Raw genomic sequence first — 21,945 nt, 5'->3', positions numbered from 1 at the left:
TTTGTTTTGTTTTGTTTTTTTTTTTCAGGTGAGCTCCATGGTACCTGGTTGGCTATGGTTTAGCCCTGGGGAATTTTTTTCTGCTTTTCCCACCCCTCATGTTTAACACTGCTTTGGGATGTCCCAATGGTTAAGAAGATCAGGAGCTGTGTCCGTCAATGTACGATAGAGAAAATTGGATTTTTGTCTTACCGTAAAATCCATTTCTCTCATGTTCATTGACGGACACAGCACCCACCACTCTGTAGGGTTGAATTTCTTCTGACACTGCTTGTAAAAAAATGAGCGCCTAAAGCTGAGAGTGGGAGTATACCCCCTGGGATTGCCCATAGGCGTAGTCCATCTTTTTTTCTGCCTAGTGTCCTACTCTTGTAGCGGGCTGTATAACCCAATGGTTAAGATCAGAAGCCGTGTCCGTCAATGAACATCAGAGAAATGGATTTTATGGTAAGACAAAATTTTTTTTACTTTTTGTTATAAAACATTCCCAATAAAAAAATGCAGTTTTTTTTCATCAATTTAGGCCAATATGTATTGTGCTACATATTTTTGGTAAAAAAAAAAAAAATCCTAATAAGTGTATTTTGATTGGTTTGCACAAAAGTTATAGCGTCTACAAACTATGGGATAGATTTATGGCATTTTTTACTAGTAATGACGGGGATTAGCAATTTTTTTTTTTTTACTGCGGACAAATCTCAGTGGCACCAATACAGTGATCAGTGCTAAATAAATGCACCGTTACTGTATAAATGACACTGGCAGGGAAGGGGTTAACACTAGGGGTGATCAAGCGGTTAAATGGGCTCCTAGGGCAATGATGGCAAACCTTGGCACCCCAGATGTTTTGGAACTACATTTCCCATGATGCTCATGCACTCTGCAGTGTAGTTGAGCATCATGGGAAATGTAGTTCCAAAATATCTGGGGTGCCAAGGTTTGCCATCACTGTTCTAGGGAATGCTTTCTAACTGTGTGGGGGATGAATACGCTAGAAGAAAAGAGAGATCTATGTTTCAGCTTAACTGAAACACAAGATCTCACTCTTTCTCTGCGACAGAACAGCAGTCTGCCTTATTTACATCGGCAGACGGCCGTTCTGTCATCATCCGGCAAGATCGTGTGTCTAATCACAGCGGGAGTGGAGCTCCGGCGGCACATGCATGCCCCTCCAGAACTCCTGCTCAAAATCCTGTACCTATATGTGATTTTGCACAGCCAGATCACCCGGTCACAGTATACAGTATCTCACAAAAGTGAGTACACCCCTCACATTTTTGTAAATATTTTATTATATCTTTTCATGTGACAACACTGAAGAAATTACACTTTGCTCCAATGTAAAGTAGTGAGAGTACAGCTTGTATAACAGTGTAAATTTGCTGTCAACTCACAGCCATTAATGTCTTAACAGCTGGCAACAAAAGTAAGTACACCACTAAGTGTAAATGTCCAAATTGGGCCCAAAGTGTCAATATTTTGTGTGGCCACTATTATTTTTCAGCACTGCCTTAACCCTCTTGGGCATGGAGTTCACCAGAGCTTCACAGCTTGCCACTGGAGCCCTCTTCCACTCCTCCATGACGACATCACGGAGGTGGTGGATGTTAAGAGACCTTGAGCTCCTCCACATTCAGTTTGAGCATGCCCCACAGATGCTCAATAGGGTTTAGGTCTGGATCCATGCTTGGCCAGTCCACCACCTTTACCCTCAGCTTCTTTAGCAAGGCAATGGCCAAGTCTCCAAAGGGAGGGGATCATGCTCTGCTTCAGTATGTCACAGTACATGTTGGAATTCATGGTTCCCTCAATGAACTGTAGCTCTCCAGTGCCAGCAGCACTCATGCAGCCCCAGACCATGACACTCTCACCACCATGCTTGACTGTAGGCAGGACACACTTGTCTTTGTACTCCTCCCCTGGTTGCTGCCACACACGCTTGACACCATCTGAACCAAATAAGTTTATCTTGCTCTCATCAGACCATGGGACATGGTTCCAGTAATCCGTATCCTTAGTCTGCTTGTCTTCAACAAACTGTTTGTGGGCTTTCTTGTGCATCATCTTTAAAAGAGGCTTCCTTCTGGGACGGCAGCCATGCAGACCAATTTGATGCAATAAGCAGTGTATGGTCTGAGCACTGACAGGCTGACCCTCCCACTCCTTCAACTTCTGCAGCAATGCTGGCAGCACTCCTACATCTATTTCCCAAAGACAATCTCTGGACATGACACTAAGCACGTTCACTCATCTTCTTTGGTCGACCATGGCGAGGCCTGTTTTGAGTGGAACCTGTCCTGTTAAACCGTTGTATGGTCTTGAACACTGTGCTGCAGCTCAGTTTCAGGGTCTTCTTATATCCTAGTCCATCTTTATGTAGAGCAACGATTTTTTTGATGTTGAACTTCCAGTGTATATGCGGTAGGTGGTTCGGAAGTGGTTAACCCCTTATCGCCAACAGAATGCAAATACTCGGCCTCGGCTTTAAGTGGTTGTACCGGGTTATGTCTGCAGCTGGAGGCATCATTCTGGTACCATTGTTTAGAGCCGTTGGCTTTCTTGTAATGACATTCAATGCTGTCATTACAAGAAGCTGGAAGGGACGCTCCCCCCTCCGCAGCTTGCCCAGGTCTCCCGGTGGCCATTCCGGCCATCTCCCGAGCCATCACCTGGCACATCCGCTGGCTTGTTTGGAGTCTCACACAAAGCTGAATTCGGCTCTGACCGGGTCTTCGATACGCATTCAAAACAGCCAAAATTGGCGTTTTGGAATGCTTTTAAGTGCAGAGAAGGGGTTTGGAGTCCCCAGATCCCTCCATAAAGAGCACCTGTCTATTACTGTCACAAGGGATGTTTACAATCCTTGTGACACCAATAAAAGCGATCTAAAAATTATTTTTGTCTTTTTTTTTTTTTTAAAGAATAGTGCAAAATAAATAAATTTAAAGTGTCCTGTCCCTCTGTGCTCGTCCGCAAGTCGCGCCCGCATATGAAAACGGTGTTTAAACCACACATGTGAGGTATCGCCGCCATTGTCAGAGCGAGACCAATAATTCCAGCACAAGACCTCCTCTGTAACTCTAAACTGGTAAACGTTACATTTTTTTTAAAGCATCACCTATGGAGCTTTTTAGAGCGTAACTCCACTTTTGTTGAGAAAAAAATTCCTCTCTGGGTGATTTATGTACATTACAAGAATTGTAACAAACTTTGTTGCAGATTCCTACCTTTTGTTATTCTGAAGAAATCATTGTTTGTTCCTCTGTGGCTCTGTGCTGAGTGGGTCAAATGGGAGTGGTTTCATAAGTATCTTATCAGTTGTGGAAGAGGCACAGCACTTATGAGGAAAACTGCTGGGCCGGCATCCCTTTAGACGTGATTTCCTATTGGGAGTATGTCACCAAAAATTACATTTTTGTTGCAGGGGATGCCAGAAATGTGACTTGTATCTTAGGCAGACTTCTGGGAAAATTGGTGAGCCAAATCACACAAGCAGGAAATTATGTGTAATCAGTGCTATACATATGCACTGTTACTGTAAAATGACACTGGCAGGGAAGGGGTTAACTTTATTGGGGAGGGAGGGGTTAAGTGTGTCCTTAGGGGCGTGCTTCTAACTGTGATTGGCTGTGGCTACTAGTGTAGGAACACTGATCAACGGTCCTACATAGTAGAACCGTATGATCACTGTTTCTACACAGGGGAGAATGACAGGCGGCTTGTTTACATCAGCCGCCTGACTTTCTCCCTCTGCACCGACGATCGGCGAGTGACCGGTGGACATCGGGTCCGTCGGTCACACGCACTGACTTCCCTGTGAACAAGCCCCCGGCGGGCGCGTGCCTCTGCGGGCGCGCGCTCGCCCACTATTGGCTCACAAGGAAGTGACAGGCAAGTGACGTAGATCTACGTCACTCTGCCTGGCCGGGGCTGACCGCCGCAGTAAATAGTCGTGCGGCGGTCGACAACCGGTTAAAAAAGGAACGCAGTGGGTCTGAAAGTTTGCATCTTTAATAACTTCAAAACTTAAAACGCCAAGTTCCCCTTTGTTTTCAAAAGGACTAAGGAGATAGTAAATAAAAAATAAGTTTTCTCTTTCGTTCATCGACGGACACAGCGCTCCATAAATCATAATTACTATGTTATATTGCCTCCTCCAGCAGTAGGACTAGGCAGAACAAAAAACACCTGGCTACGCCCATGGGCCTTCCTCAGCTTGGTATATACCCCCTTCTCTGCTCTAGGTAATCAGTTCTAATCTGTCTAGTCAGGGGTAAGGACCTAGGCTCCTAGCTGGGATCTTTTGATCCTAGCAATTTTTTTCTCTCGGGAGATCTACAATCAACGGCTGGGCTGGCCGATGGACTGGATAATCTAGATCCAGTGGTCCCCCCAGCTCAACCAGCAAGCGTGTGCAGACAGCAGCTACAGCTAGTGAATTAAATAGATTGTTTGGATCAGGTTGGTCTCATTGAACTATTTAAACTTCAATAAAACACAGAGATCTGTTTTAAAAAGGGACCCAATGGCCTGAAAGCTGGCCTATGTAGTCAAGGGGCCTTAGTAGATAAAAAATAAAAGTGTTTGGCTTTGTAAAATGTTGATTTATTTCATTGTCATACCATTTGGACCCCCCTGGATGTCTGGTAAGAAAACTCCCAGTTGGCAAGCCCCACGTCCTGCCTTGTTGCTAGGCGAAAAATAAAGTTGGCCTTTACCAATGGTTTTCATGTTCACACATGCAAATTCCATAGTCGATGGGCAGTTGGGGTTGTGAACTGCCACTGTAGTAGTTAAAGCTACTACACTGATAGCCGCGATCTTCCTCTTGCTTGCTGAGCAAGGCTACCATTCACAAAATGGCCTGAATTTTTTTCAGTGCATACAGTGTGATCTCAGAGTGGATGAGCTGGAGATATTGACATCAACCCCACTTATCTCCACCTCATCCAATTAGAGAACACCTTGTATTCATTAAAAGAAAAAGAAAAAAATTCAAGAAGTTCTGGAATGGTGGCAGTGCTGAGCAAGTGACCCACTGTGGTCAGTGTGCAAAGAGGGAATCCACTCAGGAAAGAGCCAGGAAGATAATGAATATCACTGTATTACCAACTACTACTACTACTACAGGGATTCTCGGCTTCCCCAGTGGCCCCTCAGATATGAGACATGCATACTTACATTGGCCAAAGTGGAACAATGTAAATATGCAATAAAGATCATACCTGGAGTTCAGCTTTAAACTTGAATTCCAGGATATATCTAGGTAATCTTAAAAATGTCCCCTCTCCCCCCCCCCTGCCAGCAGCTATGCAGATTAACCTGTGCAAGAAAGAAAGATCTGTATACTTTATCTATTTCCAGGCCCCTCTGGTCCAGTCACATTATCCAGCGTGTCAGACAGCGGCTGCAGGGGAGAAGAGAGAGCGCTCAAAAACAGGTGGCAATTTCGGGGAGCAGTAACTACATCTGTTGGCCTATTATGGCCCACCCGTTGTTGACACTCCCTCTTCTCCCCTGCAGCCACCATTTCCTTACACAGGGGAGTCGGATCATGTGTGCCCTGAAAACAGGTAAGTATACAGAGCTTTCTTATATAGGTAAAGCCCTGTACACACGGGCTAAATTTCCGGAGACTACGGCCGGTTAAAAAAACCTGGCTGACATTCAGCCCGTGTGTATGTCAGTTGGTCTGACCGAAGTCAGCTTCTGTCGGACAAGCATGCTGGAAAACCAGCAGCCGACCGTATCCCGATCAGTGCTCTCAGGCAATGGCGGAGGACGCTGATCGGAGTGGGACTATAGTTAGTACAGCGGCACTGACTGGAGCTGACAGTTTTTTTTTTTTTTCCCTTCAGCTCGCTTGATTGAATGAAAAAAAAAAAAAAAACTCTGCTTACCAGGCTTTTATTGAGCATAATTGTTAGGATAAGCAAGGGAGCATTTTTAAGATTAGTTAGGTGTATCCCAGAATTTAAATTTTAAAGCGGAACTTCACTCTCCCAATTAACATTAATTATTTGTATTCCTCCTGCCGCTAGTATTAGTAAATAGATAGGAAAGTACAGTATATTATATTTACTTGTTTTAAGCTTTTTTTTTTTTTTTTTTCTACACCTCCAGTTATTTCCTGCTTTCTTGCCTGGGCAAATGTCATACATCCCAAGAGACTTTTAGGAGGGGAGTAGGGGTTTTCTCATCTAAATACACTCTCCTGCATGCATACCTGCGTTAAGGGCAGATAGATTCCAGGAAGTAAATGCTACATGAATCATCTGCCCTTACTCAAGATGGCCAGGGCCAGAAATGTTGGGGTTTTTTTTTTTTGGTCGCAAGGCACGGTGGATCCTGTCACACACAAAAGAGGAGGGAGAGGCCTCAGGGAGCAAGGAGAGGAACAATTATCGCGTGGCTTCCTGCAGGTCCGTAACTGTCTCCGGGTCACCGCGGATTCTAAGGTTGTTGCTTCTGTTCCTGTTGTCCAGGTCCTCCAAGTGGGCCTGGAGCTGGACAACAGCCTCCGATTGGGATTGGTGTTGTTTCCATAGGTCAGAAATAGGGAAGGTGCAGTTTGTTGTGCTTGGTCTCTAGCATATCTGTGCGGCTGCCCAGAGCAGCCAGTTCCTGCGAGAGAACCGCCGTGGATTTGTTAAGTTCAGTCTGGAACTTATTCGCCATTTTCTCATATATGGCAGTGAGACTGTCATCCAGGTCTGCCTTAGTAAGTTGTAATCTGTACTCACTGTCTGCTGAATGTGCCGGAGAGGTCGCTGGATTCAAGGCTCTCATGTTGAGTGGATCCGCCGTAGCGCCATCTTGGTGCATATTTGTTTATTCCTGCACATGGAGGAGGTACATAGTAAGGGACCTTTTGAGCGACCGTCTTCTTTTTATTCCGGAGTGTTAGCATGCGCTAGACCTTCCCCCAGGGGTGCGTGAGGATATGATGGAGAAATAGTTGCTATACAGCCCTGGGGTATTGATAGAAGCGGCCGGTACCTACGGAGCTGCGACTAAAGACTTCCTTCCAGTTTTGCGCCGTGCATGCGCCCCCCCCCCCCCCGGGTTATTTTTCAAAGTGATTTCCCAACAAAATAAAGCATGGAGATTTGGATAGATAGGGGAGCTTGCTTTGTATAATAAAAATAATTGAAATGGTGTTTTTGGTTTGCAGTGAAGATCCACTTTAATTAGGACATGTTTGCTTTACATCTACAACAGCTGTGAAGCATAAAACAAAAACAGCAGTAATAAACGCATATGTGTATACTAACTAACCAAACGTTATTCCACATATTCTAGAAAGGATATGTACATAGCAGCCCACTGAGTTAAAGTGGAGAATGAATGGTTTTAATCGGTTTGATTCCTTCTACAAGGTAGCAGAATTGCCGTGGAAAGGAGAGAATGATTTACTTCCCATTTCAGAAGGTAAATAAAATGGTGGATTAATGGTTTTAATAGTCACAGCTTTGCCATGTCCACGTCCATGTATTTGTTTCCTCCCTCCCTCTGCAAGGTAGCACGATAGATGGGGATGCAGAGGAAGGCTTCCTTACCGACTGTAGAGATTGTCCAAGTGAAGGAGAGTGACAATAAAATGTAACTGTGTGGGTAGAATTCTTCGAAGGAAGACGAAAACCCTCAGAGACGGTTTTAAATATGTCTGTGTTTAAACGCACAATTACAGAACCTTTAGGAGCCTAATTAAAAAATGGCTGAGGTGTTAACTCCCCTGCTGCCTGACTGTAAGGATTGCTGACTTACCCATTCTAGTTAACAGTCCGGCATTAGTGTAATAATATTTTAATTCCTTTAAGGACCAACACTACTGTGGGTGGATTTCTGTCTGGTATTACCCTTTACCCATAACAGGGAAATGAATTTACTATGGTTACATGTTTGATTAGTAAAGGAAGTTTGGAGCAGCGTTAGAATGCTTGCTATGAATATTAGGCCTCATTGACTGATTACAGTAGGGAAAATAAGCAATTTATCCCATTAAAGCTGAACTCCAGGGATAGCAAAAATATTCCCTTCCAGTGAAGCTGCAATGGTTAAATGGCTCATTTAGGTCTAGGGGGCCACTAAAAGCAGTTTTACCTAATCGAACTTGCAGACTTTAATAGCGGTCCCTGCAGCCTCTTCATCCTATGCTCTGGTGGTTGCAGGTCCTCTTGCCTTCGAGTCCAAAGCCTTGCATTGGCACGAAGATGCCAAGGGGGAGCTTGCTGCTGCAGCATAAGGGAGTAGGGGGAAGAGGAAGGTTGGGTAAGAAAAATTGCTTTTTTCTGTTTTTTGCAGCCCCCTAGACCAGTGTGCATGTAATCATTGCCGTTTGGAGGCAACCCTTTTACAGGGGAACATTTTTCCTTTCTCTAGAGACAGGCTTTAATGATTTTGGGGCAGAGTAGAAACTGATACAGAACGACCCTTGATTGTTGTGGGTACCAGTTTCTTTAGGGTACTTTTAGTAATGAGGACCATTGTGCTTACTGTGTTAAATCTGGAAAGAAAAGATGCTTGCTTTGGCCATAGTCTGGGCCTGGTCACCGGTGTGCTGTCTGTACCTATGACAGCGAAAGCCTCTTTCAGACCCTGGTCTTGTCTGCATGTAAAGGGGGTGATCCTAGCTCAGCTGTTAGGTGTGCTTCTTTGTATATTTCTATGTAATCGTAAGGCTCTCTGATTCTGTGATTTGGCATTCTCGGAACCAAGTCTACATTCACACTTAGCTGAGCATTTTCAGTTGTTTTTTTTTGAGCAGATTTGCAAAAATGATAGGCATTGGCATTTTTTTTTTAGGGTTTTTCAACGAAAAGGTGTGGAGCGTTGCTGTTTTTAGCAGAAAATAATGCGGCAGAACGCTTGAAAAAAAAAAACGCTCATGTTGCTCTTTTCAAGGCATTTCCAATTAAGTCTATGGGGACAAAAGCGCTCAAATCTGCCTGAAAAGTATCTCGTACTTTTTTTGAGCAGCAGGCGTTTTGCTGCAGGAGACAGAACTCTCAATTGTGAACAGGGGCCATTGAAATGAATGCAATTTTGCTTGTTGAGTATTTCTGAGCGTCGTGCTTCGAGCTGAAAAACAATCAAGTGTGAACGGGGTCTAAAAACACATTTGATCCAGAGGAAAGAAAAAAAAAACTCCTTAGGCCTGGTTCACACACTTGTGATTTCTGATGTGACTTTTGACGCACATAATCGCATGACAATGGAAATTGCATTGTTTTCAATGATGCCCGCTCACATCAATGTGACTTGGCACTGAACAATTTTGGAAAAGATTCCTGCACTACTTGGTGTGATTCCAACGCAATTTTTGACCCCATAGACTTCAACGAAAACACATAAAAATTGCATGTGCATGCAATCATAATGCGATTTGGAAAGCGATTTAAATTTTTAACCCTCAACTCACCTCCCTGGCAAATCCTTGGTCCCTTTAAGTAGTATACAGCAGCACTCAAGGCATAAAACGTATAAATAAAACCGCACAGGTGTAAAATTGTGCCAAAGTCGCAAACAACTCGCACTACATAATTGCACCTGAAATCACATCAAAATCACATTGCACCAGTGAGAACTAGGCCCTTATAAAGCATGATCCAATTTCATCTAGGAACAATCCCTTTGGATTCCTTAGGCCATCGGATATCCCATAGCCCAACGTTTAACATTGTTCTTTATTATTTATCACTGTACGGCTCTGTTCACATCTTGGCGTCCCGGATATTCTTGTGCTTCTTTTGAATGACAGGCGCCCCGTGATTCTGTTTGCACGATTTTACCGTGATTGGTTGGGCAACAATCGCTGGAAAATCGTGCCGCGTTTGGCATGCCATTGGAACTGATGGGGATAGCACGGGCATCCCGCAATTTGCTGTGATTGGGGATCGCAGGCAGAATTGTAGAGATTCTGCCCGCGATCTGGGATTCCAAGATGTAAACGGAGCCTAAAATAAAGGTTGTGGCACAATGTTTACTTTTTTTCTTTTTTAACTTTATTTTATTTATTTATAATTATTATTATTTATTATTTTATTTATTTTATCTATTATGTCCCATTTCATTCATCTTTATTTACTGCCACTGCATACCACTTCAGAGCACGCTGTGCTGAAAAATAAAGTTGTTCATGTCATGTCCTACTCCTACTTTTTTTTTTTTTTTTTAAGGGCAGCAGTGTGAACTGAAGTAATGGAACTCGAAGCAAATTGATATTTATTTGTTGGGACTGCAGCCCAATGCATATGGTGTGAATGAGCCCTAAAGCCATTTCTTTTTCATTTAGAAAGATCTAGACTTAGAAGTAGCTCCTGTTAAAGCTTTGTCACAGCCGTAAGCCCCCTTTCACACTTGTGGGACCGAAGTCCCGTACTTTTGCACTTTTGCTGCAATTTTGACTGGACTTGAAGCAATGTCTATGGACCTCAAAACACATCAAAGCCAGACCAAAGTAGTGCAGGGACTACTTTGAATTCTCACCTATATGAACGTTACTTATTGAAAATCATGAAGTATGACTTGTCATATGACTTTGCAGTCCCAAGTTGCAGGACAAGTCGCACAAGTGTGAAAGGGGCCTTACTCTTTTCCTCCATGCACTCCAAGACTGTATCTTGTCTTTTGTGATGACCTTAAAGTGAACGACAAACGCCAAGTTTACTATATGCACTATTTTATATATTTAAACAAGGGGATCAATCTCTTTATTTTAAGGGAGAATAAGCTGAGGTCCTCTGCGCCGTTTATTAATTTGGTTTCCTTCCTCCTTTTTGTGACTTGGTGCAGTAACTTAAACTTGCTTTTGCTGATGAGGTCTGGCTAATGCTTTGTACATGGGCAAGATTGTCTGTCTCTCTTGAGTCTGTCTTTTTTAATGCAAGGATGTGTTTTGCTCACACTGAAAGCCTCATATTTTCATTGCATGCTGTTATGAATTCTGTGATCTACCACTTTTTTTTCTTCATGATTGATTCGCCCTCTTTTATTCCTTTCAATTGTATAATGGATTCTAATCCAGTTCTGATTCCGATATGGATTTGTGCTATCATGGCTGATCTGCAGAGTATTGCAGGATTTTTTTTTCATAGCAGAAGAGATTCATACATGTTGAGATTTTCTGCAGTTTGCACCCTTTTTTATTTTGTATAATGCAGAAGGGTTTAAATGTATTCTCGTGTTTTGCCTTGGAGACTTTAAATTTTTTCTAGTTGTCATTTGAAGAGAAGGGGAGAAAAATCTTTCTTTGGGGAAACCGGTTCCAGTGACATCTGTCAAAGGTGGAATTTCCAGACTAAAGCTAGCTAGAATATTTTTTTAATGAAAATGTGTATGTAAATTTGTACGGCCTAACGAATATTGTGTGAAAATACTTAAAAATTTTGTTTGCGTTTAATGTTTGATTTTGGGACAAATTGAATAAATGAGTTAGTAGAAATTCATGCATTAAAGCAAAAATTTCCATCTGACTCTTTCGAATTTTCTCATCACTGCAATCAAAAACGAACATCGATTTATCCCTACTAATGATTAGCACATCCAACAAACATTATTTAAATAAAAAGGTATTGAACTAAACTCTGCTAGGATATTGAACTAAACTCTACTAGAATATGTCCATCTAAAGTACATGTGTCAAACACAAGGCCTGCAGGCCGAATGCTGCCCTCCAGGCCATTTTATGTGGTCCTCACACCTTTCCTGCAGCTGCTGCACCTCCCTCATCTCCGCCCCCATCTTGTCTAAGCAGTCCACAGCAGAGAGGAGGACAGAACTCCTCCTACAGATCTTGCTCTTCTCTGTGCAGCTGCCGAACACCATGGCAGACCCAATGTTCTGCAATATAGTTTTTTGTGGATGATACCAGCGATGTGCAAACTTCCTTTTCAGACTTGCATTCTCTGCTACAGGAGTGTGTGGGCTTCTTGCCGGTCTTCCCTTGTCCTTCAATGAAATTGAGTTTGACACCCCTGATCTAAAGGTTCCTTTTCAACGTTGACTCCGTTATTCAGGAGAGTGGAGAAACTTAATTTACTGATTATCCCAGTTCAACAATGTGCAGTAATACAGATTTATTCCCTAATCTGTACACTGCTATTATATATCCACGGCTGCTGTTTGGAAAAGAAAGATCTGCTACATTCTCAGTGACATTCATTTTTTTGTCAGAATTGTGGCCTCATATCCAGTATAAAGTAATTTAGAGCTAAATAAGACCTGCTCACTCACTTGCTAATGACTGCCATCCTGTATACAACTACTGGGAAATGTATTTTTAGAAAAAAAAAAAGTAGCAAATATAAGTAAATACAAAGATTCAAATGTGTGTGTCTTGATGGGGGGTGGGTGAGTCTTTTGTGCTTGTTAAAAGAAGATGTGGTTATATGGGTAGTGGAGAACCTTAATTTAGTCATAAGTTTAGTACATTGTCAATATGGATAAAAAGTTGAGTTTTGGGAGAGCTCACTCATTTTATTCACATGGGCCTTTGTGTACCAGCCAATATGCAAGTGTGTTGGTAATGTAGGCCTTCATTCGCATTCTTTAAATTGTGTGTCCAACATAAACTCTTTACATTTTTTTAGGATAAAAAGCGACTCTCTATAATAGAGCCCTGGATAGAAGTAAAAGCCCAAGAAACAAAAATGTCCAGTACATCAAGTGGTAAAGACCTCATATCTTTACTGAGGTCTTAGTTGCGATAATAGTAAATTTAGAACACCAAAACCATTGTGAATTAAAGATTTGAGATCTTTACATCTTGGTGTGCTGGCTATTTTTTTTCTTGGATTCTACAGTATCCCCAGTGGCTGTAGAACCTCTTGATAGTGTTTGAAGGTTCAGAAGGAAGTAAACCCTTTCAGGAGGATGCTTCTCCACACTATCTAAAACCTAAAAAAAAGGTTTCTCTTCCATTCATCGACGGATACCACTCCTAATCTTCATGACCATAGGGTTATGTTGCCCCTTACAGGAGAAGGACACAAGGCAGATAAAAAAAGCTTGAGCACGCTTATGGGGCAGTCCCCGGGGGGTATACTCCCACTTCCTGCTATAGGTATACTGTTTTTTTCTGCCTAGCCAGGAGTAAGGACCTAGTTCCTTGCTAAGATCTCTGGTCCTAGTAATTTTTTCTTTTTAAATGGAGTTATTTTCCTCCTTTAAATATTTTGTTCCTGTGAGAATCTACTATCAACTGCCGGACTGGGTGAAGAACTGGATAATCTAGATCCTTAGGGTCCCTCCAGCCCGGCCAGCGAGCGCATGCAGACTTCAGCTCCACGCTAGGTCGGCCGGGACCTAGCCCCACTGGACGGGGGCTGACCTCCAAGTTAAACGTCTCACAAGGGTGCATACGAACTGGCTTTGGCCTGAGTCGCACTGTTTTCTCCTGGATGACAGCACCAACATTACGATGAAGCGGTGTCCTGTCCAGAGCGGTGCCCACCCTGTTCCTGGTGTGGTAAGTAGTGGTCCACCCTCTACCCCTGGAGGGTTCTTAGGGTGGACTTGGGCCCGTCCCTGGGATAGTCAGACCCCGGGGCTCCCATCCCTCTCAGTAGGGCTATTGTGGCCTGTGGTTAAATAGGGGGCGGGGGGAGCACACCGCAGGTGACCGAACTATTGCTCCTCGAGGGGGATGGGCCTGGTGGAGGCGCCTGCCAGGCCCCCCCTTCCTGTTGGGATTGTTTTTTTCCAGCCCTGGGACCCGCGTGGCCATCATTTTTCTTGTAGCCTTGTTTGCTACAGATTGGCGGCCATGTTTGTGTAGCCTCGGTGGCCATTTTCCTATGGTTTCCAATTGAAAATAGTGGCAGCCATGTTTTTGGAGTTCAAATAGGCGGTAATTCGGCAGCCTCTATTGCTGATATAGAGATAATTCCTCTTCCTGATCGCTGCATGGTGTGCAGGTAGGTGCTGTGAGATGACCGGTGGTGGTGAGTGCCTGGAGGGGTTGTGTCTCCCTCTTGCTGCTATTATAGCGGTAGTGCTGTGCTAGGCCTTGTGGTACAGACAGCGCGATGGGTTGTCCCTTGCAGTGTTTTTGCACTTTGTTGTGCGGATTCCCCTCTCCATTCATGGAGTCCCTGAAGCATGTTTCACCACCTGATCCCCTCTCAGAGGCTGTCTGGCCCTCTGGAGCCCCACAACTGGCTGCACTGACGGTGGCCCAGGAGTCCTTGGTGTCCAAAGTGGATTTGGTCCTGGGCGAACGGGCTAACAAAAAGCATTCCCCGCCTTAACCTGCTTCCTCTGTCCCATCAGATACAGGGTCTGATTTGACTGCAGTAGATGCTAGCTACTCTTTGGGGTCTGTATCCACGCACTCTGCATGCTCACATAGTGAGGATGATTCCTCTGTTCCTCTAGCTGCACATGGAGTTCCCCTTTCCTGCCTCCTTTGACGATATTGTCTTCAAACAGTGGGGGTCCCCAAAACGCAATCCCTAAGCTTTTTGCAATGCGGCACTCTTATGAGGAATCCCTCCTTTAAAACATGGGCGGTACCTTCTGTAGTAGAATTCCAGGTTGAATAAAGCCACTGTAAATCCGGTAGAAGAGTCCCCAGTCTTCTCTGATCCAGCTGATAGGAGGTCGGAAGCCTTGACCGGCCATATGGTCACTGTGGCTGCGTCTACTCTGCACTTAGGCCGGTGTTTACCATCACCCTGGTGGTGTCCCAAGCTATGACTGAATGCAAAAAAGTTTTACGCCGGGACCTGGAGGAGAAACCGCTCCCTCCTGCCTTTGTGGAGCTGGCAGGTCCGTTGGTCCAAGGACTACAGTTCGTCTGTGATGCCTCTTTGGATTCCGCTATCCTGCTTTCTAGACTGTCTGTCTCAGCAGTAGTCCTGCGGCGCATTATCTAGCTGAAGTGCTGGTCTGCGGACCAGGCTTCTAAGAAGGCCTTGTCTGATCTTCCATTCGTGGGTGATTGCCTTGGATGACCTCATCATCCATACTCCACATAACCATACTCTTCTTCCTCAGGCTTCCAAGGGTAAGGAGTCCTGTCGCAGACTGGGACCTTCCTTTTCTGCTCATAAGCAGCCTTTTCTTCCCTCAGGGTCTCAAAACAAGGGATCTAAATCCTTCAGGGCCTCCAAGAAGGCTTGGTCGGGCAAAGCAAGAACGGGGTCTGCCAGGCCTGCAGACAAGAACTCCTCTGCATGAAGGGGTGCCCTCACCTGTATCGGGGGTGGGGGGACGTCTTCGCTGTTTTACGGATTCGTGGACCTTCCTGATTCAGGACAAGTGGGTCCACAAAGTGGTTTGATCCAGGTACAAGATCGAGTTTTGATCATATCCGCCGGAAAGATTCTTCCCCCTCCTACCTGCTCTTATCCTCAGATCGCTCAAAGGATCTCTATGGGGTAGTGCAAGACTTGTTACTTTAAGGAGTGATTGTTCTGGTTTCGATGTCGGAACGTTTTCAAGGTTTCTATTCAAACCTGTTTACAGTTCCCAGGAAAGAGGGAAAAGTGCGTCCAATTCTGGACCTCAAGGCACTAAACTGCTTTGTGTGGGTACAGAAGTTCCAAATAGAATCCTTTGGCACGGTGGTGGTGTCACTACATCGGGGGGATTTTCTCGCATACATCAACATCAAGGATGCTTACCTTAACATCCCCTTTTGTATCGCCCATCAGCGCTTCTTCCGCTTTGCCGTGGGTGAGGAGCAATATCAATTTGTGGCATTACCCTTTGGTCTCGCCTCTGCTCCTTGGGTCTTCACAAAAGTGTTGGCCCCGGTTTTAGCATTACTGCGTCAGCAGTGGATCGCGATACTTGGGTACATGGACGATCTGCTTTTGTGTGCAAAGTCTTCAACTGCCCTGTTGGCCAACTTGTAGATCATTCTATAAACGCTGAGGGAGTTTGGTTGCATCCTGAATCTTCAGAAGTCTGCTCTGGTTCCTTCCACGAGCCTGGAGTATTTGGGCCTGACTCTGGACTCGGCCTCAGCCAGAGCGTTTCTCCCTCTCCCAAAACTTCAGAAGTTGCGATTCGGCTTCTGCTGTCCAGCTGACAGTCCTCTCTTCGGGCTTGCATGCGGGTGCTGGGTCTGATGGTATCTACCTTTTTGAGGCAGTTCTGTTTGCACAGTTCCACACGAGATCTCTGGTGAAGGAGATTCTGGTGAAAAGGGAACAAGGATTCTCAGTTTTTGGACAATCTGTTCCTGTTGAGCAGGAGAACGAGGGGGGTACCTGGTTTGGTGGCTTCGCTCTCTGGGACTTCTTCAGAGAAAATTATTTCTTCCCCTGTACTGGACAGTTGTCACCATAGATGTCAGCCTATCTGGTTGGGGAGACGTACTTGGCATGGACTGTGCTCAAAGGGATCTGGACTCTGGGAGAGTCCAGGCTACCGATCAATGTACTGGAGCTCTGAACAATCAGGCTTTGTCTGGATCATTGTACAAATCGTCTCCAGGGGTGTCTGGTATTGATTCAATCAGACAATGCCGCGGCCCTAAGGGGGCACAAGAAGTGTTCTGGCGGCTCGGGAAGTAGCCAACATTCTAAGGTGGGCAGAATGGTTCTTTCCAGCCATCTCTACCATGGAGTGCTACAGGAGGGGAAAATTGGCAGGCGGACTATCTCAGTCGACAGGCGTTAGACCAAGGAGAAAGGTCACTTCATCTGGTGGTGTTCAATCAGTTGTGTCTGCGGTGGGGGACTCCCGAGGTGGATCTGTTGGCCTCTCGTCTCAACAGGAAAGTACACAGGTTTGTGGCATGGTCTTGGAACCCTCTAGCCGATGCCACAGACGCTTTGTCTGATATACGCCTTTCCTCCTCTCAAGCTTCTCCCGAGACTCCTGCGCAGAATCGAGGCAGAAGGGATTCCAGTCATCCTAGTGGCTCCAGATTGACCTCGCCGGTTTTGGTGCGTCGATCTGGTACGGCTGGTCGCTGACGCTCCTTGGAGACTCTCTCTCAGGGAAGATCTGCTGTCTCAAGGACCTCTCTTCCATCCTGCTTTACAGTCGCTGGCTTTGACGGCTTGGCTGTTGAAAGCCAGGTGCTGAAGGATAGAGGGTTGTCTTAATTGGTGATTCCTACTCTTTTAAAAGCTTAAAAATCTACTTCCAGGAAGATTTACCATTGTACTTGGAAGACGTACATTGCATAGTGAGAGTCTCTTGGGGTTCACTCTCGCTCCTTTTTAGTGACTCGAATCTTGGCTTCGGGCAGCATTTGGCCTTGAGTAAAGGGCCAGGTCTCAACCTTGGCAATTTTCTGTCAACGTCCGTTGGCCACAGACTTCTTGGTGCGTACCTTTCTTCAAGGAGTGAGACACTTGGCTCCCCCCAGTGCAATCTCCATTGCTGCTGTGGGACCTCAATTTGATGTTGTTGTCGCTGTTTCTACAGAAACTTCCATTTGAATATATTCGGGAGATTCCCCTGCTTACGTTGTCCCAGAAGGTGGCCTTTTTGGTGGCTATTATTTCTGCGTGCAGGGTGTCTGAGCTGGCAGCGCTGTCTTGTCATTCACCTTATGTAGTGGTTCACACTGATAAGGTGGTTTGACCATGTTCATCGTTCCTTCTAAAGGTCGTCTCCGATTTTCATTTGAATGAAGACATTGTGTTGCCATCCCTTTGTCCTAAGCCTAAGCATCCTAAGGAAGTTGCTTTTGCATTCCCTGGATGTGGTTCAGGCAATCAGGGTGTACCTGGCAGCTAGGGAGTCGTTTTTGGAAGTCAGACTCACTACTCACTTTGTCCTTACTGATGGACCTTGTAAGGGGCTAGCTGTTCTGCTGCGACCATTTCCACATGGATCAGACAGACTGTGGTTCAGGCTTATTCTATTAAGGGTCAGGTTCCTCCTTTCCCTGTCAGGGCACACTCTATTTGGGCGCTTAGTGCCTCCTGGGCCTTCCATCATCAGGCGTCAGTGGTGCAAGTTTGCAAGGTGATGACCTGGTCCTCTGTGCACACATTAACAAAGTTTTATAAAGTGGATGTCTTGGCATTTGCGGATGCTTCCTTTGGCCGCAAAGTTTTGCAGGCTGCTGTTTAGAGGACTTGTCCTCTTTGAGGGTGTTTTTTTCAGATGCGCTTCAGTTGTTCTCAGTTGCGCTCCATGTCACCTGGTTGGCAATGTTCAGCCTTGGGGAAGTTTGTTTTCTCCTGTTTCCACCCCTCGTGTTTGACACTGCTTTGGGACATCCCTATGGTCATGAAGATGAAGAGCTGTGTCCGTCAATTATCGAAAGAGAAAATGGGATTTTTGACTTACCGTAAAATCCATTTCTCTGGTGTTCATTGATGGACACAGCACCCACCCCTCTTTAAGGTTGTTTTTTTTGTCTTCGGACACGGCTTGTTATATAACTGAATACTGATAGCAGAAAGTGGGAGTATGCTCCCAGGGACTGCCCCATAGGCGTGCTCAAGCTTTTTTCTGTGCCTACTGTCGTCCTCCTGTAGGGTGGCAGCAAGACCCTACAGTCAGTCATGAGGATGAAGAGCTGTGTCCGTCAATGAACATCAGAGCAATGGATTTTACGGTAAGCCAAAAATCCCATTTTTGACTGGACTTTTAATTGAAAATGTAAGCTGTCTGTTTGTGAATGATGGGGCATTTTGTGAAGCTATAGGTGATTTTATATTGCTTTCAAAAGAGATGTGATTGTATTTAGGCTGGCAACATGAGATCAATTGCTAATATGTTGACATATTTTTTTTAGCCTCCCTCCTCTAAAAAGCTTGATGGTTCTCGGACCTACCACAAACTGCCAAATTCCAAGGTGAGATCGGTGTCCGAGAGGCGCCCTAAAAAAAAGTTGGATTCGGAAAGCAAGCAGGAGAAGGCTAATCGTATTATATCTGAAGCAATTGCCAAAGCCAAGGAGAGGGGTGAGAGGAACATTCCTCGGGTCATGAGCCCTGACAACTTCCCCAGCGTCTCCTCATCAGAGGGCAAGGAGGAGAAACGTGGGCGGAAAGCAAAGTCCAAACCTAAGGAAAAAGAGAGCAAGAAAACCAAAGCTGGGCTAACCTCCAAACTGAAAGAAAAGAAGAAAATCGGGTAGGAGTCACTTTGTTTATTATCTGTTGTGGCATTTGTGGTGTTGTTGATTATCACATTAAACATTTTTAACGTTTAATTGTAATGCATTACATTTGTGAGTTAAGCCCTTAAAGATCCAAAAGCCTTTTTATTTACTGTATATGTAATACATAAAATTAAAAAAAAAAAAAAAAAAATCTATTTTTTAATCCAACTTGGATTGAAAAGGAGACTGCATGGTTAGAAAATTGTTACTGATTTCCCACTATACTCCACTGACAACACTTTGATACAATGGGGTTTATTTACTAAAGCTTGTTCAATTATAGTTTTGCCAAAAAAACTTGAAGCTGATTGTTTTCTATGCAGAATTGTGACTAATTTTGCTCTCTCTAGCTTTAGTAAATAAACCCCAATAAGTCTTGAACTGCCTTTTGGGGAACCCATCAGAAGTGCATAATTCAATACATGGTGGATGAGCTGCTCTCTTTCTCATGTTGTACCTTTTAATTGACTGTAACCTTTGTGATTATGAATAAAACAGCTTTTCTCTTACGTCCTCCGACAGTCGCCGCCTCCTCTAAGTCATCACTGTTGGGTATTGACTTCCGCTCCACAGGAGTAGCTAGGCATAAAGACTTAGTCAAAAGAACAAAGGCATTTGCATATAAACACCCATGGGGGCTGTCCCATCTGGTCAATACCCCCCTGCAGTGACCACTCCCAACTCAGTTTTAATCTGCCTAGCGTCAGGAGTAGTTAGGCTTCCCTGTGCTGGGGCTACAGTCTAAGCCTATCTAATCTTTTTTATTTGATTTTCTTTTGAAAATGTCAGTTTTCTCTTACTTTACTAGCTGTTTATTTTGTCAGCTTTAGTTTTAGTTGATTCTTCGGAAGAAGATGGATTCCTGCGGTGCTGGGATTCGGACTGACCGCCCTGGTTTTCCAGGGCAGAGGGTCAGATGGACCCCCAGCCCGCCATCGAGCGTTCAGCCGTGGTTCGTCCTGGCACTATGAACGACCCATCCCTGTTCGCAGCAGGGATGCAGCCGTGAGGTGGCTACCTCACAGGACACATCTGCGATGCTGCAGTGTCATGTCCCTGGCTAACGGCAGTCCCTGTCAGATGAGGACAGCGGCTTTTCGTTCATAGAGGCACCCCACGCCATCTGGTACAGGTAAGTACTTCTGTGTGGGGCCTCTGTCTGGGGTGGCAGTCCTGTGTTGCTGTGTGTCCCCCATGTCTGTGCCTGTGTGACTCCCTGATGCAGTCCCTGCGGGGATCGCTTGTGCATGCGCTGCGGTATGTTTTTGGGGGTCCCCTTCCCTGTGTCACTTCGGTGCTTGTTGGGGGTGCAGACTGTGTGTGTGTAGTGGCCGCAGCGGGGTAAAACCACGCGGTCCGCCATTTTAGGTATGGGCAGGCATGTTTGGCTTCTCTATGGGCAATCTACATGCTGTTTTTGGCGCCATCCGCCGCCATTTTGCGGTAGCCGAACGATCGTTCCGACCGCATGTCCAGCGGCAATTTTGGCGGAGCCTTCCATGCAATCCTATGGGGCAGCCATTTTCCCTGAGTCATGCAGCCTGTAAGTTCAGCCTACTCTAGCAGCACTTCCTTTTCCTCTGAAGCAGGACACTCGGTGGCAACACTCTGAAGGGGCTCTGCGGGTTATTGCTCTCAATATCTTTCTGTATTGTCATTTCTGGCTCAGTTTTTTCTTCTCCTGTTTGGGGGTCTTTGTCACTGTAGCTGAAGCGGTGGGCTGCGCACTCCGCAGCGATCTTAAAGGGACAGTACTAACTTTATTGCACTGTTGTTTTTTGTCACCTTGAGCAATGGATTCTCAGGACAGCAAATTCCCCCCAGCTCTGGTGGGGGTCCCCAGTTCTCCTGTAGCCCCTCTGAGACCTGATTTGGCCGCTGTGGTGGCGACCTTGGTGTCAAATATGGAAATGCTGATGGCTGAACGTGCTGCTAAAAAGAGGCCCAGGTTGTCTCTCTCCTCTGATTCAGATGGTGATATGGCTGCTGCCGCTGCGAGCGTGCCCTTTTCAGGGTCTCGCTCATCCTTGGACCTGCTGGGGTCTGAGGGGGAGGCAGAGGTGGAAGGGGTTGATACCTCTTCCCTGGGGTCGCCTAAAGAGCGGGCGACCATGGATGAATTAATTGTTTCTGTTAAGGAAACACTACATTTGGAGGATGAGCCCTGTCCTCCGGGCGTTGTGTCCTCATTTGGGTCGCACAGGACCCGCAAGTCGGCGCAGGTTTTTCCCTGCCCAGCAAGAGTTTCATTACCCTGTTAATGCAATGTGGCGCACGTTAAAACGTCCATTCCTGGTACCTAGTCGGTTCAAATTGCTTTATCCTTTTGCACCGGCTACGGAATCACGATGGTGTGTGCCTCCTCAGGTAGATCACACTGTGGCCATGTTAAACAAGGCTACCTTGGTTCCTTCTGAGGATACCCCGGTTTTCCGGGATCCCACGGACCGGCGGTTGGAGTCTCTGGCCCGCCATTCCTATACGGTGGCAGGCTCGTTGCTCAGACCCATTTTCGCGTCCGTTTTGGTGGCTCAGGCGGTGGCTGATTGGACGAAGGTGCTTAGGAGCAACCTTGTGTCTGATGATGTTCCGCCTGCCCGGCTGGAAATGGTGGATCAAATCCACCAGGGAATCATGTATCTGTGTGATGCGGCCTTGAATGAGGCCCCTTTAGTAGCACGCCTCTCTAGTGTCTCGGTACTTAACTGGCGACTGATATGGCTGAAGAGCTGGTCGGCTGACCAGTCCTCGCGTAAAACAGTTGCTGATTTTCCATATGCTGGTTCTCGCCTTTTTGGCGAGGCGTTGGATACCCTGGTGAAAGGCGTCACGGGGGGCAAGAGCACCTTGCTGCCCCTGAACCCAAA

At 45.6% G+C, this 21,945-nt stretch overlaps 1 protein-coding gene across 1 annotated transcript in view; it reads left to right on the top strand.

Moving 5' to 3' along the window:
• Positions 1-21,945, top strand: part of CHD9 (chromodomain helicase DNA binding protein 9) — a 388,013-nt gene that overhangs the window by 188,457 nt on the left and 177,611 nt on the right. Inside the window, exon 3 of the mRNA XM_082270937.1 lies at positions 18,710-19,050. Within this exon, the coding sequence (XP_082127063.1) occupies positions 18,710-19,050 (341 nt within the window). The remainder of the gene's footprint in view (positions 1-18,709; positions 19,051-21,945) is intronic.

This window comes from Pelophylax lessonae, assembly GCF_965119305.1.
Source record: "Pelophylax lessonae genome assembly, chromosome: 10".
Taxonomy (NCBI): domain Eukaryota; kingdom Metazoa; phylum Chordata; class Amphibia; order Anura; family Ranidae; genus Pelophylax; species Pelophylax lessonae.
The sequence above is the reverse complement of the archived record's forward strand: the minus strand, read 5'-3'. Positions and strand labels throughout refer to the sequence as shown.